Source organism: Macaca nemestrina, chromosome 6 (genome assembly GCF_043159975.1).
Source record: "Macaca nemestrina isolate mMacNem1 chromosome 6, mMacNem.hap1, whole genome shotgun sequence".
Lineage (NCBI taxonomy): Eukaryota > Metazoa > Chordata > Mammalia > Primates > Cercopithecidae > Macaca > Macaca nemestrina.
Genome location: NC_092130.1, coordinates 120,513,046 through 120,529,721, shown reverse-complemented (window position 1 = coordinate 120,529,721; position 16,676 = coordinate 120,513,046). Strand labels below are relative to the sequence as shown.

Below are 16,676 nucleotides of genomic sequence, written 5' to 3'. Positions count from 1 at the left end.
ACAGCCATTTTCAGTTAAAAGTGAGTAAAAGAGAGACTCTGAATCAAAAATAGTTGCCAATGCTCACCTTTAATAACATTATGAAATCTCACAAAAATGTAACTAAAATTTAACCAAATTTGGGCAAACTTAGAAAAACGACATGAGTAGGGATGTTTGCTGCAAAACATTTGGCTTTCTCTGGATGATGCTCAGGCTTTAGCTAAGCCACATTGTGAGGTAACCATATCTATGTTCAAATGAAAAAGAGAGAAGAATGAAATACGATAGGCAACATTTTGTGCCAGGAAAAATAGTAAGTATTGCTTGAGAGCAATGGACATCTTTGAACTCTGTCTGAAACTTCATTACATTCTTACTGCATGGATATTTTTCATTTATAAATATTATATACATATATAGTATAAATTTTATTTATAACATAAGTACTCTGATACAGATATTACAGATGTTATCCCCAGATAGGAGTTCTTTATGGCCCACATGCCTCTCCCAAAAAAGTGCTAAAAGCAATTAGCTGGGCGTGATGGTGAGCACAGGTAGTCAGTCCCATCTACTCGGGAGGCTGAGGCAGGAGAATAGCGTGAACCCGGGAGGCAGAGCCTGCAGTGAGCCAAGATAGAGCCACTGCACTCCAGCCTGGGTGACAGAGGGAGACTGCATCTCAAAACAATACAAAACAAAAAAGTGCCAAAAGCACAGACCTGAAAGTCCCCAAACTGATACATAACATTTACACCTAGGTGTGAAAACAATCTTACCCCTAGAACACTTGTGGTGAGAAAGTCAAAACTTACAAGAACCAAACGCAGTCTTCAGAATCTTCTTCCTTCATCACACAATCAAAGCATTTCATCTGGGCTTCTTAAATCTAAGTCTTTAAAATGACTAAGTTTTCTTCCTTTTCTCTGTTTTTCCTAATAGCTGGGGCTTGTATGACTCCTGTGTGTAAGTATCTCCTATATCTACATGTAAACTTTAAATGAATTTCTACTGACCATATTGTTATATTATAGATGAAAATTATTTTCACAATCATTCCTATCTTTCTGAACTGTAATGTATTATACAAATTTTTCATCAGTAAAATTATTGTAGCTTTTAGGTAGGGTTATTGTTGTTCTTTAAGCTTTGAAAATAATATAGTGCCTGTCATTGGAAGAATTACATGAAACAGTCTGTTTAGATCTTTTGTGTGAAATCTTTTGGTCTACTTTTGTAGGTTTCAATATGGAAATTATTGGAGGGAAAGAAGTGTCACCTCACTCCAGGCCATTTATGGCCTCCATCCAGTATGGCGGACATCACGTTTGTGGAGGTGTTCTGATTGATCCACAGTGGGTGCTGACAGCGGCCCACTGCCAATATCCGTAAGTCTGCCACACTTTTCCAGGCATGTGTTTTTTCTGCAATGTATTATAGCTATAAGAGAAGCTTACCTCTCCTGAGTGAGAATTTGACCTACAGTTAGTTTCTGTGGTCACTGACCAACTGGTGGCATTTACTTACCTTCTTCCACATCCATGCTTTCTGGCCTGGGTTTTCCTTTTCAGAGAGAACTGAGCTGCTTTTCCCAGGCAAGATGTTAGACAAATTCAAGTCCTCTGTATAATGCAGGGAACACAGTAACGGTAATATTTGAAGCAACAGTATTCTTGACCTTGTTAGATCCACTGCTCAAGAGGAAATCAGACAACCAGAGCTTGCTCTGTGCTCTGAGCTTCCCCATTTTACAAAGGGGTAATAATAATATCATACCTGCTTTGTGGGGTTTGAGAATAGTATCTGTTTCTGTTAAGTATTTTAGCATGCTTGGCACATTTAGTAAGCACAAAAAAATTGCAGCTATTATCATTAGTATTATACGCATGAGAAGCCTACTTTGCCACTCCTAACAGTAGCTACTCACCACTTACAACTTTCCTAGGTGGAAAAAAAAAAAAAAAAAAAAAAAAAAAAAAAAAAAAAACAAGTTATTGATGACTTCTAAAAAGAGAAAGATAATGAGAGATTTATTTTCTCGGATACTTAGAATGAAAGCTTTTCTGAAGACAGAGTAAAACCTCCCAAAGTCCATTTTGGCGTAGGATTCTCTTACTTCAGCTAATAAAGCACAAAACCCCTCTTGGGATGCTGCAACCATCACAAAAGGAAATGCCAGTAGAAAACTAATTTGGTGTTTGTTGTTTTGTTTGTTTGCTTAGGGTTTTTGGTTTTGTTTTTTGTTTGTGTGTATGTTTCCTTATGTTTCTTGCCCAATAAGCTGAAATGGAGCCTTCTCCTTTTCTTTCACTTAAAGATCTCTCTTAGCTGTCATGGTTTGCTCTCCAGGCATTGTCTATATCTAAACAGAACAACTCAATTGATTTGCTTTTCCATGCTTTGGGGGTTTTGTCTGATTGCCCCATTTAAATGGAACTGTTTGATCACAAATTGAAGTTTTGAAGCCTGCAGACAGGGAGACCTTCTGCTATCTCTAAATAGCAACCCACTGATTTCCAATTTAATATGGTTACTTCATTTACATGGGGTTCTTGCCCTCATAGAAATCACACTCTCATCCCCATCACTTCTCTCTTCTCCAGGGCACTTGCCCCCGCGAGATGAGAGAGACAGAGTGGGGAACTGTCAGTAAATGTTCATTTAATGCAAAATATGCACATCTTCAAATATGCTCATGATACACATTCAAATGGTCTATAACCTCCGCAGACAGAGAGCTTGACTTTTAAATGTTCAACAAACATTGGATGGAAAGAAAGAAATACGTTTAAAGATCTTTCTTTCTTTCTTTCTTTGACTAGGCCTGAAACATGGTGTATGAAAAAGTGTTTCACTAGCCATAAAGTGTTATAGGAAGTTAAATAATATTACTAAGTTGAATTTTAAATTTTGTCAAGTGGATTTAAGTCATGAGAAGTGGATTCCCAAACTGGGGAAAGAGATTATAAAAAAAACACTGGAGAGAGGTCTTAGAGGTTGTTTTTTTTTTTTTTTTTTTTTTTTTTTTTCTTAAAACAAACTATTGCTAAATATCATTTTAAATGGCTGGGGTATAAAGAACTCCAAAATATGTAGAACGCATTTCCTCTACAGGACACTTGGGTGTAAAAAGTAGGCAGATCGGTGGTTGGAAAAATATTAAGCTTTATGAAATTCAAAATATTTACGAAATAGCTCAATGGTAGCTTCCCACAAATGTACTCCCCAGTATCCTGTGGGAATAGTTTGCCCCAAGCCTCTCTCTCAGCAAAATTGTGAAGAAGGTCAAACCTGGGAGTGATCCCTTCTCACCAGCCATCCACACAGCTCCTCCCTCAGTATCCTGGCCCCTTTATTAGTTGCCATGTCAAATATAAAAGGAAATTGATTAAAATGTCCTGTACAAACTTATTTTCAGCATTTTAACTTACCAGAAGCAAAACTCTCACCAGCTGTTATACCCTGTTCTCCTGATTCTCTCCCAGACCCCCTCACAGAGCACTTCCCCCTGCCCCAACCTGCCTAGCAAGGTGTTAGATGGAACCTTCCACAGCCCCTTCCACACGGCCTCACTCCATCTCAAATGCTCAAGGCTCCTGGAACAAAATGGTTCAATGTTCAGGCTCTAGATTCAAGCCAAATGAGCTTTAATCCTGCCTGGATGTGCCTCCTGGAGGCAAAGGTCCTCAAGTTTATTCGCTTACCTGAACCTCAATTTCTTCATCTCTAAAATGGAGATTATCATAATACCTATCTCACCACGCTGTTGTTAGGTTTAAATGAGGGAAGCTTTGTAAAATGCTTAACACAGAACACAAAGAACTTAATAGATGTTATCGAGTACTGTTATACAATTATCTGTGCCTTCCATGGTAATAACCAAGAAACTAATCTGATGTTGACGAGATAAGACTGGGAAGACCTCCCTGTCTGACAGCCAAGTTCTTCTCCCTCTCTCTTAGGCAAGAGAAATCTCCAAGACATAGGGACCCTGCCTTTGCTGCCAGACCTCAAGGGGTGGGTCTAAACAGAAACACTGCTAAGCGTCCAGGCAGGCTGGCAGAGAAAAGAAGAGGCTTCAAGGGGGTTGGCACGGGGTTCAAAGAGGGATTGAGGAAAGAGCACTGGACTGGGAGTCACCAAAAGCCAAATTTGGATCCTGATTCCCCTATTTATGAGGTGTGTCACCTTGGACCCGTCAAAGAACAATATTTTACTGGTAATGAATACACAGCCCATCAGCTTTACCAGCCTTGAGAAAGGTTGTTGTTAGGCTCAGTTGAGACAATGTTTACAGATATCTTCAGCAGACCTACTATAAGCCCCACTGTCGTTCTGCTCCGTATATGATTCTCTTCCAGGAAAGTTCAGGGTGGGACTCAGGAAACCACATTTTAAGCCAATACCTCCAGGTGATTCTGAAGCAAGTCTGAAGACTGCACTTGGGGAAACACTGTGTTGTGCAACTCAAAAACACTGGTATTATCACTTCTCCTTTGTGTGAATTCAGACTTCAGTTTAGCTAAGGAGGTGGGATCCTAGAACTCAAGTAATTCCAGGTATCTCGTGGGCAGAAAACTTGACCTCAGTAGCACAGATTACAGTTGAAGGATATCTAGAAATTGAAAGTTCAGAAGGAATAATGGTCTGCTTGGGTTGTTTTTGGTCTTAACACATCCCAGTGGAGACAAAAATAACCAAAACATTTCAAAGGCAATAACTCGCCGAGGAAATTAGTAAAAGATGAAAAAAAAACCAGACATTTTTTCAGCACTCCTCCCTTAGTGAAAGTCCACCTTCCATACCTCTCATTTGTACTTCACAGCCTTCTTTGTGTGAGTCATTTAGGCACGTGCCCACCTTTCTGTTAGAGCATTCATCCTGCAGATTTTTGTCACCCTTCTCCTACAAAGTTTTGGGTTTAGTGGGTATGTTGAATTTGAATTCAAATTCAAATCAATCCTAGGAAATCCAGTCCACATCCTATGAGAAATTTCCACCCCATCCTGATTTTGCAATAGGCAAACTTTTCAACAAATAGAGCTGGAATTCCCAAAATAAATAAAAATAACCTCTTTTGGTACAAACCAAAAAGTGGTCATTCCAGGCGGTCACAGCTCTGCCATAAGCAAACCCACTCCACCACAGGCATTTGCTCATTTTCCAAATCTGAAACAATCATGTCTTCCTTTTTCTGTATGTTTCTGTGCTCTTTGTAACTTTTATTAATCTTTATTAACCTGTATGCATGAGTATGTGTGTTTTTACTGCAATCTACTTTGGTAGCTTTTTCAAGTACAAAAGAAATAGTTACACATAAACAAATACAATTAAAAGATCTGAGGTGGGCTTCATAAAGACAGACACTGTAATGGAATATATCTGTAGTATACAAATGGCTCTACGGTACTGCCAAAATCTCTAAAAATTATTTCTACTTTATCACTGCTGTAAATGTAATTTTATCCAACAAAGAGTAAATCTGATCAATTGTGGCACTGTTGTAACACTGGTACTAGAACTGTGTATGACCAGAGATGTAAAAAACAAACCTGCCGAGCACAGAGACTCACACTTGTAATCCCAGCACTTTGGGAGGCTGAGGCCAGTAGATCACCTGAGGTCAGGAGATCGAGACCATCCTGGCCAACATGGCGAAACCCTGTCTTTACTAAAACTACAAAAATTAACCAGGCGTGGTGGCACACACCTGTAGTCCCAGCCTCTTGAGAGGCTGAGGCAGGAGAATCGCTTGATCTGGGAGGCAGAGATTGCTGTGAGCCGAGATCATGCCACTGAACTCCAGCCTGGGTAACAGAACAAGACTCCGTCTCAAAAAAAAAAGGTTAAAAAAAAGCCAAAAAACAAATCTATTTCTTCACCTGACTCACCAGTTCGTACCCTATAAATCTCCCTGATGGAATGACTACTAACTTTAAAGTATCTTCATTTCAAATTAGCACTATTTTCTTCCCTTGAGGAAAGTTTTCCTTTCTTGACCAAATCTTTGTTCTAATTGAGGGGACAGGACAAATTGAATATCTGACTGCCATGTAATGGGCCTTACTTCCCCACATTGACCTGAGATGAGGTCTAGGCATGTGGGTGAGCAAGTGTAGGGTGGGGGTCTTCGTGGTGTTTGCTTGTTTGTTTGTTTGTTTGTTTTTAAGAGATGGGGCCTTGTTCTGTCATCTAGGCTGTGACACTTCAGCCTCCAGCTCCTGGGCTCAGGCAATGCCTCCTGCTTCAGCGTCTCAAACAGCTGGGACTATAGGCATGCACCACCGTGCCCAGTAGGCACCACTGTGCCCCTTAATATTTTTTTAGAGATTGGGGGTCTCACTGTGTTGCCCAGGCTGCTCTCAAACTCCTGGCCTCAAATGATCCTCCCACCTCAGTCTCCCCAGTGGCTGGGATTACAGGCATGAGCCACTGCACCTGGCTACCTTAATTATTAAAACACCTAATGTTGGGAAGATAAAAACGTTCTGGGGTTCTGGAGATGATAGTGGTGGATGAATAACAATATACATGTCCTTCATACCACCAAACTGTACATTTAAGAATGGTTAAAAAGGTAAATTTTGTTATGTATATTTTACCACAATAAAAAAATTTTAATGGTAGTTGGTGTAAATCTCAAACTACAAACTCATGAAATATAATTTCCTTTATTTTTACATAAATGAACACAATTTTGTTTTAAACTTGATCTAAGTCAATTAGGATTTCACTCCTTTTCCTTCCCCAGTTGGATACAAGTTCTGATATTCTTTTGCAATTCCAGGGAATTGGTTTGGGATGGGATTAAGGGCAAGTCATTTGGCCCTTAATATCAATTCATGCTGGGGTCCTCTAAGACCTTTGTCACTCCACCTAATCTTAAGCAGTTTACCTTGGAGATAGCCCTTGTTTCTCTATGTATATAACCCTCTCCACCATCACTACTCCCCACTGGGGGATTTGGGAATCATTCTGCTGCTTTCATTCTCTTTGCTTTTTTTAGGTTTACCAAAGGCCAGTCTCCCACTGTGGTTTTAGGAGCACACTCTCTCTCAAAGAATGAGGCCTCCAAACAAATATTGGAGATTAAAAAATTTATACCATTCCCAAGATTTACATCAGATCCTCAATCAAATGATATTATGCTGGTTAAGGTAGGTAGCAGCATTGCCTTCCTTCTATTTCGTCAACATTTTTATACAGGATGGCTCAATTAGTTAATCACCTGCACAAAAGCATTTTGTTAGCACCCTCCCCATGTTTGAGGTGATTATGATATATTTTATAAGGGCCCATGTTATTCCATATACTGCCTTGAAAGAAACAAGAATTTATCACAAATGTATCAGGGCTGCGTTTATACAAGGAAAAGCAACTCTGATACTCACATATGTAGGAGGGGAACATCTTACAAAGCCCAAGGATCCACACTGAAAGCTTTTCTCCCAAATGCTTTTCTCATTAGCAAGTAAAAAATACAACAGTTGTTTATACAACAGAGCCAACCAAGTGACTTCAGGGGCTCAGCAGCGAGTTACAACTTAGTCTAGACCACACTTAGTCTAGTCCAAACTTGGTCTAGACCATACTCAAGGGTCCTATCCAGCAGGAAGCAGCCCAGCCCTCAAAGTCATGACCTATGGATGTTATTCCACACAAAACCATCCAATGCAGGGCAAAGGCCAGTTTGCTCGAGACTGGACAAAATTCCTGCTGTCTATAAGCTCCCTCCCCAAGCCTCAGTGAGCTCCTTGGGGAGTAGAGAGCATGGTCAGAAAAGCAACAACCACAAATGCAGCTGCAGGCCACCACCAAAGTAGATTCCAGAACAGGGACGCCTGCCTAAGACGGAGACCACACATACAACGCACAGGCTAGCATCAGAATACTACTGGGAAAGAAATAATTCAATCTTTTATCAATCTGTCAGCTTCAAACAGCCGCAAAACTCAATAAACATGTCAAGCTGCTCCACGTAAGATCCAAAACCTATCTTAGATCTGGAACCAAATGCGAGGTTACTGGCTGGGGAGCCACTGACCCAGATTTCTTAAGACCTTCTGATACCCTGCGAGAAGTCACTGTTACTGTCCTAAGTCGAAAACTTTGCAACAGCCAAAGTTACTACAATCGCGACCCTTTTATCACCAAAGACATGGTCTGTGCAGGAGATGCCAAAGGCCAGAAGGATTCCTGTAAGGTAAGAATCTCTCTTTTAAACAGGCATCTCGGAGCGCTGTACAGTAGCCAAGCTTCCATTGCTCACTGACACTGAGGAGGAGGGAGGGGCATAGAGAATACAAAACCACAATTCTAAACACTTTCTCTCCATTCCTGCACAGCATTCTCTATTCTTTTTCATCTACCAATGTGAATGGATTGTAAAAACTTCCCCAGTGCTTCATAAGCACCCACTAAATGTTTGTTAATCAGGATAATAGACTATATCTGACAACTTTTACAGGCTTCCTATGAGAGGTGTTATCCTCCTTAGAAAGTCTACCAACCCTGAAGTCACTAGTGGTGATTAGAAGATAACTTATTTAAAGAACCACCTTGCGGATTAATCAATAAGGAGGTCTTATAAGACTCAAATGCAAAAAGCTCAAATATACAGTATGTGTTTCATAAGTAATGCTGACTGACTGTCTTCGTCTGTTTGGGCTGCTACCACAAAATACCATAAACTCAGTGGCTTATAAATAACAGAACTTTATTCTGTTCAAGATCAAGATCAAGGCACTAGCACATTTGGTGTCTGGGGAGGGCCTACTTTCTGGTTCATAAACGGCTTCTTTTCACTCTAATCTCACATGGTAGATGGGGTGAGGGGTCTCTCTTAGGCCTCTTTAATAAGGGAACTAATCTCATTTATGAAGCCTTCACCTCCATAACCTAATCACCTCCCAAAGGCCCCACCTCCTAATACCCTCACCTTGGGAGTGAGGATTGCAACATATGAATTCGGAGGAATCAAACATTCAGACCATACTGCTGACTAACAAAAAGAAACAAAAGGCCAGGCACAGTGGCTCACACCTGTAATCCCAGCACTTTGGGAGGCCAAGGTGGGTGGATCTCTTGAACTCAGGAGTTTGAGACCAGCCTGGGCAACATGGTGAAAACCTGTCTCTACAAAAAATACAAAAATTAGCCGGGCATGGTGGCATACACCTGTAGTCCCACCTACTCAGGAGGCTGAGGTGGGAGGATCACCTGACACCAGGAGGTTGAGGCTGAAGTGAGCCGAGATCTTGCCACTGCATTCCAGCCTGTGTGACAAAATGAGATCCTGTCTTAAAAAAAGGAACAAGAGTCATTATATTTTTCAAAATCTTTTGTTTACTAAGATGGTAAAGAAAAAAATAGGTGTTCATGTTTATATGAACTATACTAATATATAGTACAAATGAATTACTAATTTTTTAAAAAATTAGAATACAGTATTCATTTCATACTATATTAAGTATCATTGGGGAAGAGGATATGATGACTTCAAATGTCTTTTGCATCTGCAGTACCCAAGACCATCACCCTCCTAAACATCTGTTATCATGGTTGACCAAAGTACAAGGCACTGCAGTTTGCAATGTGAACATTAGCAAAGAGAAAGGCTGGTCTTCAAAGAAGCCAGCTCTTCATTAAAAGACCATGCCATCCCCTCTATAGCTCTTTCCCTTCACTTGATAGAATTTAGTTACATGGTTTGCTGTTAGAGTGAATCTTCAAAAATCATTTCATTCACTAAGTATTTACTAAGTGTGGTACATATACATAGCACTATGTCCAACCATGTGAGGATGCAAAAAAATAAATAAGTAACAGAGAACATATAATTCCTGCCATCAAGACATTTACTACAATACATTGCTCTTTTCTGCTACTCTCAATAGCAATTTGATTTTAGGTCTATGAGCATCAAAATGAAATATACAACTTTAAAAGATTATTTTATTTCAGTGGATTATTTAAAACCTTATCCATTCTTTAATAAATAGTCAACAGTCATTGATTCCCAGAGGAAAGTAGACATAGATAGGGACAAAACGGAGACAAGGACATGGACACCGAGACAGAGGCAGAGGCATAGTCATAGTCATAGTTAGAGACATAAACAGAGAAGCAAGTAGGCAGAAACATAGTCCTAGACAGAGACAGGCATATAGAGAACCTATAACGAGTAAAAGGCAGTGTCAGACACTCTCCAGGACATAAAGAAAGCAACGACCCAGATAATACTCCTTTGAACAATCAACAGTTGGTGCTTAAAAAAAAAATTCCAACAGCTTCTCACCACATATTTTCCCTTTTTCTTCTTTCCAGGGTGATTCAGGGGGCCCCTTGATTTGTAAAGGTGTCTTCCATGCCATAGTCTCTGGAGGTCATGAATGTGGTGTCGCCAAAAAGCCTGGAATCTACACCCTGCTAAACAAGAAATACCAGACTTGGATCAAAAGCAACCTTGCCCCACCTCATACAAATTAAGTTACAAATGATTTTCTTGGATGCACTTGCTTCTTTTTTCCTAATATGCTCACAGGTTAGAGTTGGATGTAAGTAAAGCAGTACACAAGATGGGGTCCATTTTTGTACTTGTAAGTCATTTTATTAAGGAATCAAGTTCTTTTTCTCTTGTATCACTGATGTATTTCTACCATGCTGGTTTTATTCTAAATAAAATTCAGAAGACTCTCTGTTTGTCTTTTATCACATGAAGTAATATCTACCCCCATTCCACCCACACTCCCCAAAGGGCAATAAGGTCACTGAACAAAACAGTAATGGTACCACCTTCAACCAGGTGTGACTTCTGCTGGATCATCCTAAGTTGTTGGGTTGTTTTCATTGTTGTGATAACATTAAACATGAGATAGGCCCTTTCAACAAATGTTTAAGAGTGCGATACATTATTGTTAACTATAGGCATGATCTTGCAGTGCAGATCTCTAGAACTGCTTCATCTCCTATAAATTAAACTTCATGCCAGTTGAATAGCAGCTCCCTATTTCCCCACCACTCCCATCCTCTGGCAACCCGATTCTACTCTAAGCTTCTATGAGTTTGTATTTTTTAAATATAAATCATAAATATAAATATCCCAATTCAAGCAAGCAGCTTATACAAATGTTTGGACAGTATTTTTTATTTATATATGTCATATTTTGTTCTAGAAAGGACTTAAAGCAATGTACAAAAACACCTGCAACAAAACAAAATGCAGAATTAAAAACAAATTGATGAAAGTATTGGGACAATGGGGAAATGAGAGTAAGAAAGAGAAGATGAAGGCTAAGTAGTCACATGGTACTGATAGTGCCACAAGTTTCTTTCTATACATTTGCTAGAAGGATTCACATTTGACTGTATGCTTTGGCCAATGCAAGAAAGAGCAACACAATCAATTATATGAATTACAGTGTCTGGGAAATAAAAATAAATTGTTTACCCAGAAGTAGGACCACTGGTACTGGAACTAAAACTAGAGAGAACTTTTTTCCACGGTCCTTCTTTTCCAAAAAAAGGACACTGTGACGGCCTGGCATGGTGGCTAACACCTGTAATCCTAGCATTTTGGAAGGCCAAGGCAGGCGTTATCATGAGGTGAGGAGATCCAGACAATCCTGGCTAACACAGTGAAACCCTGTCTCTACTAAAAAATACAAAAATTAGCCGGGTGTGGTGGCGGGCGCCTGTAGTTCCAGCTACTCAGGAGGCTGAGGCAAGAGAATGGCGTGAACCTGGGAGGCGGAGCTTGCAGTGAGCTGAGATTGTGCCACTGCACACCAGCCTGGACAACAGAGCAAGATTCCGTCTAAAGAAAAAAGAAGAAGAAGAAGAAGAAGAAGAAGAAGAAGAAGAAGAAGAAGAAGAAGAAGAAGAAGAAGAAGAAGAAAGAAGAAAGAAGAAAGAAGAAAGAAGAAAGAAGAAAGAAGAAAGAAGAAAGAAGAAAGAAGAAAGAAGAAAGAAGAAAGAAGAAAGAAGAAAGAAGAAAGAAGAAAGAAGAAAGAAGAAAGAAGAAAGAAGAAGAAAGAAGAAAGAAGAAAGAAGAAAGAAGAAAGAAGAAAGAAGAAAGAAGAAGAAGAAGAGGACACTGTGCTATGTTTCCCATATCCCCACCAATTGCATCAGAACCACCTAAGATTATCTGTAATACAGGTTCCCTTGACCTCTTGCCTAGAAATTCAGATTGAATAGGCTTGGGGTGAGCCTGAAAATCTGCATTTTTTCCAAAGCAACTCAGTTGATGCTGATAAATGGGCAAATCTGAAAGCCACTGATAATGAACTTCCTTAGTAACTTCTTATAATAAAGACAAAAATTGATGTCAAGGGATTGTTACAAATCTTTCAGTGTGAACTGATGGCTTCAGACCAAAAGGCAATTCAAGTAAGATCACTGGAGGATCTCAGCTGTCTTGGGCTGTGGTCATCCAGTGATTAGAGAAGTAGCAATTTCTAATTTGGGTGGAGGAGCACGGTGGGAGATTGGTGGGGGATGGCTTCAACAGTCAGAAGCCAAAAGATTAATCTCAGCCTCTATATTTAATATGAGTTTGGGGGGATAAATAGTTCTCATTTCCAGGCAACATCATCAAGTTCTCTTACATGCATATAGAAATAGATGCTTTTGGTAGTTTGTTTATTTGCTTATCTTTTGTCATGGTTCTTAGAAACCATTAACCAGCACTACCCTGCACTATGAATACTTACAGAAATGGAAGCACTGGGTTAAAAAGGCAACCTAACTAAAATTATTGAGAATAAATTTTTTAAATTATTGAGAAAATAGTAAAAGAAGGTTATTTAAATATCTCATCTTGTATCATTTTGATTTATTAAAAAATACTGATTATGAAATCCCAGACTATATTTTACAACAAAAGAAAAGGAAAAAATTGTAGATTCTCTGGACTCACCATTAAAAAATAATCCTGTGTCTATTTTCTCTAAATTTCAAATCCATGAAACATATCATTATAAATCTTTTTAACCAAAAGGACTATTGCCATTACCCATAATTCCAGCTGATGAGTTATCCTGAAAAGCTGTCACTAAAACTTGAGAGCTGTGTTTTGATTTTAGATTCCCTGCTGTTAACATCCAATAGTCGAACCTCATCAGATTGCCAGAGAAGGTCCTTTCAACAGCTGTGGCAGACCTGGCAACTCTGAAATTGGAAGATAAACAGTTTATTTTGACAAGCAGCTAATGATAGAAACTGCAATTGAAATGCATTCCTTATCCTTCAGGAAAGTCGTGTTTTGTTAAATGTACCAGTATGCCCTGGTATTCTTTTAGGGTATGCCCTAAAAGAATAGAGTATTTTATTTGGAAACTTCTGTCTTTGAGAGCCTGTTTGATTCTATCTATGGCCTCAAAATGAAGTTGAGAGTCAAACCGAAGCAAATATCCAGATTTTAAAACTGCTCAAAGGTTTTAGAGCAAAGTAGTTTGATGTTGTCATTCTAATCATTCCACTTCCTCCCTTCTTTGTGGTTGTGGACAGAGTATATTTGCCTTCCCCGCAGATACAAAAGAAGGCTTTATGCTTTATTTTATGTCCACCCTGTTATAATAGAAAGTGACAGCACTAAGTCCAGATATAATGCATGAAATACATCAGAATTGATTCAAATAAGCAATTAAACCAGTCTAGAACCAGGTAGCAGAACTAGTCCTACCTTCTGACTCTCTTAGTTCTTGCACATATTAAATCTCAACTCACTCTAAAATGATATGAAGAGCAGTGCTTCAAGCTTGGTTGTTTTTAGAAAACTATCTGAATAAAGGAAGGTACTGTTGGTCAATCAAAGAAGTGCTTCCTTTTTTACTAAGCTCTTGGTTTGGGAAAGGACACTGCTGTAGACTGAATCATGTCTGCTCCAAATTCATATGATGAAGGCCTAACCCTCAGTGTGACTGTGTTTGGAGGTGGGGCCTATAAGGAGGTAAATAAGGTAAAATAAGATCATAAGGGCAGGGCTCTGCTCCAATGAGATCCCAGTGTCCTTACAAGAAAAGAACTAGAGAGCTCAATTGCTCCCTCTGTCTGCTATGTGAGGACACGGTGAGACAGTAGCCATCGATAAGCCAGGAAGTGGGCCCTCCCCAGAAAATGAATAGGCCAGCACCATGATCTCGGACTTCCAAGCCTCCGGAATCATGAGAAATAAATTGCTATTGTTTAAGCCACTTAATCTGCAGTATTTTGTTATAGCATCCCAAGTTGACTAAGCCAGACACACCTGTGGTGAGGGAGAAAGGACACTGTGTGCAACCTGCCCAAGGGCAGGGCAGCTGATGTCTCGACAGCCCTACAATTTCAAAAGATTACTGAGATATGCCTGAAAAGCTATCTGTATGTTGTCTGATGAGTTATTTGAGGACCAAGGGCAGCCTGGCTGAATGGTTGGGCTCCTTGTGTCTTAACTGATTCAGCCCTGCTTTCACGCTTTCACACAATGACTTCCTGTTGACTTCTCCAGTCTTTTTGCTGAGTCATATCAGTCCACTGTAGACTGACAAAATATCCTCGTCACTTACTATGTTCTACCATGAAAGGATCACATTCTTTTTCTGGTTTTAGCCATAAATATCTGTGTGACAGCCTGTTAAGAGTCAGCATATGGATTTACACTGAGGCTTTCCCTAAGAACTTACAAGTAAGTTGAATAAAATTGCTCTCTGAAAGTTAAAATTTAAACTTTATGCATATTAGGTCAGAGCAGAGATACATAAAATCACTCTGAAGAGACATGAGACATTCCCAAACCTACAAGACTATTATCTGCTTGAAGGTTACAGACTACCGGTTTGCTACTCAGTCATCTCCTCTTTTTCTCTGGCATCAAAACTCAGATATTATTTGGTACCACAAATGTGCACAGCCAAAACAAGCCAGTTTCGAGCCTCTCTCCTTGCCAGTAATGGTCATTGAGAAATAAGTGAAAGTGATTGGCCGAGGTTTCTAGGAAGTACCTATAAAAGGAGCTGATTCCGCTGGAAGGAGTGCCCTCTCCCCCTTCTTCCTTCCTACTGCCTGGATTGCATATGTGATGGCTAGAGCTCCAGCAATAATGCTGAACCACGAGGCAAACTTAAATCGAAGCCAAGTGCTAGTGACAGTGAAGTGGAAAGAAGCAGTTGATGACCAAAGCACCTCCATACCAATCCTGTACTTTTTGTTTTACATGAAATAAAAATAAAAACTATTTAATCCACTGTTATTTGAAGCTTTCTGTTGTATACATCCCACCTAATCCTAATAATAAATTTGGAAACCTAAATCTTCTATGCCTGATATATGCTCCAAACAATGACAAGTATGTGCCTTTATCCCCTTATACCCAGACCCTCTCAAATCCTAAACGGCTTTAGCTTTCCACCTTCCCTTATTCATACAAGAATCAATTCAGAAAAAGTAACATTTAAATGTTATAATCAATAAACCATTTCCCCCTCACTGCTCCATCTATAGCTTACTATGGAGAAACTTCCCTGGCCTACCTGACAAGCTATTTTTATCTTTACCACATACTGCTGTATGGCAAACATTTTTGTTTCTATTATAAAAATGATACATATCACTCAGTAGTCTGTAATAAGCTTTACTCTGTTGGTGTATTTTTTTTTTTTTTTTTTTTTTTTGAGATGGAGTCTGGCTCTGTCACCCAGCCTGGAGTGCAGCGGTATGATCTCGGCTCACCGCAAGCTCCGCCTTCCGGGTTCACACCATTCTCCTGCCTCAGCCTCCCGAGTAGCTGGGACTACAGGTGCCCGCCAGCACGCCCAACTAATTTTTTGTATTTTTAGTAGAGATGGGGTTTCACCATGTTAGCCAGGATGGTCTCGATCTTCTGACCTCGTGATCTGCCTGCCTCGGCCTCCCAAAGTGCTGGGATTACAGGTGTGAGCCACCATGCCCGACCCCATCCATGTATATTTTGTAAATGGATCCTGTAGAACTGTTTTTTGAAAAGTTGCCATGAAAATAATGTTTTCTGGCATTTCAGGTTATTATTGTTTGTTTTATTATTTGACAATCATTTGAGGTAATATAGCACTGTTTCCAAACCAAACTACAAAAGCAACTCTATTGGAAGACAGTTGGATACAGTAATATCCTGGATATTAGCAGTGTTGTAGGAAATCAAAGCAGTCCCACATGTGATCAGTCAACAACACATGGGATGGCCATGTTAACAACCAATACAAATAGACTCCAGAATCTCCACCATTTAGCATCTAGAGAGACAGAGAGATATTCATTTATTCATTCACTCACTCACTCACTCACTCAACAAACACATCAAGCACTTCTATTTGCCAGACACTGACCTGGTCACTGTAGAAAGAGGAAAAGATACAATTCCTGGCCTGCAAGAACTCATAGTCTAGACATGTCCATGTTTACATGCAAATAAACATACAATGTAAATAAACAAATATACTATGCTCCAAAATTGGTTACAATGGAGACTTGCACAAAAATGATTATAATGCGGATATGCACATGAGACAGAAAACCGACTTACCTCAGGCGTAAGTCAGTCATTCAGAATTCCTGAAAGACAAATAATTGGCCCTACCAGGCTAGGCCTATGCAGATAAGACCTGATTCAAAAATTTCCTAAGGTAAAGAGAGGGAAAGATCTAAATCACCAGATTTGTACAATCCACTCCAATCAGATA

General features: G+C 39.6%; 1 protein-coding gene across 1 annotated transcript; it reads left to right on the top strand.

Annotated features, from left to right (window-relative positions):
• Positions 1–861: 861 nt before the first annotated feature.
• GZMK (granzyme K) lies at positions 862–10,677 on the top strand. The gene is given in 5 exon segments (NM_001305930.1): positions 862–948; positions 1,223–1,370; positions 6,989–7,139; positions 7,916–8,185; positions 10,309–10,677. Coding segments are annotated over 5 exon segments (795 nt in total). The 5' UTR covers positions 862–884; the 3' UTR covers positions 10,471–10,677.
• Positions 10,678–16,676: the final 5,999 nt, after the last annotated feature.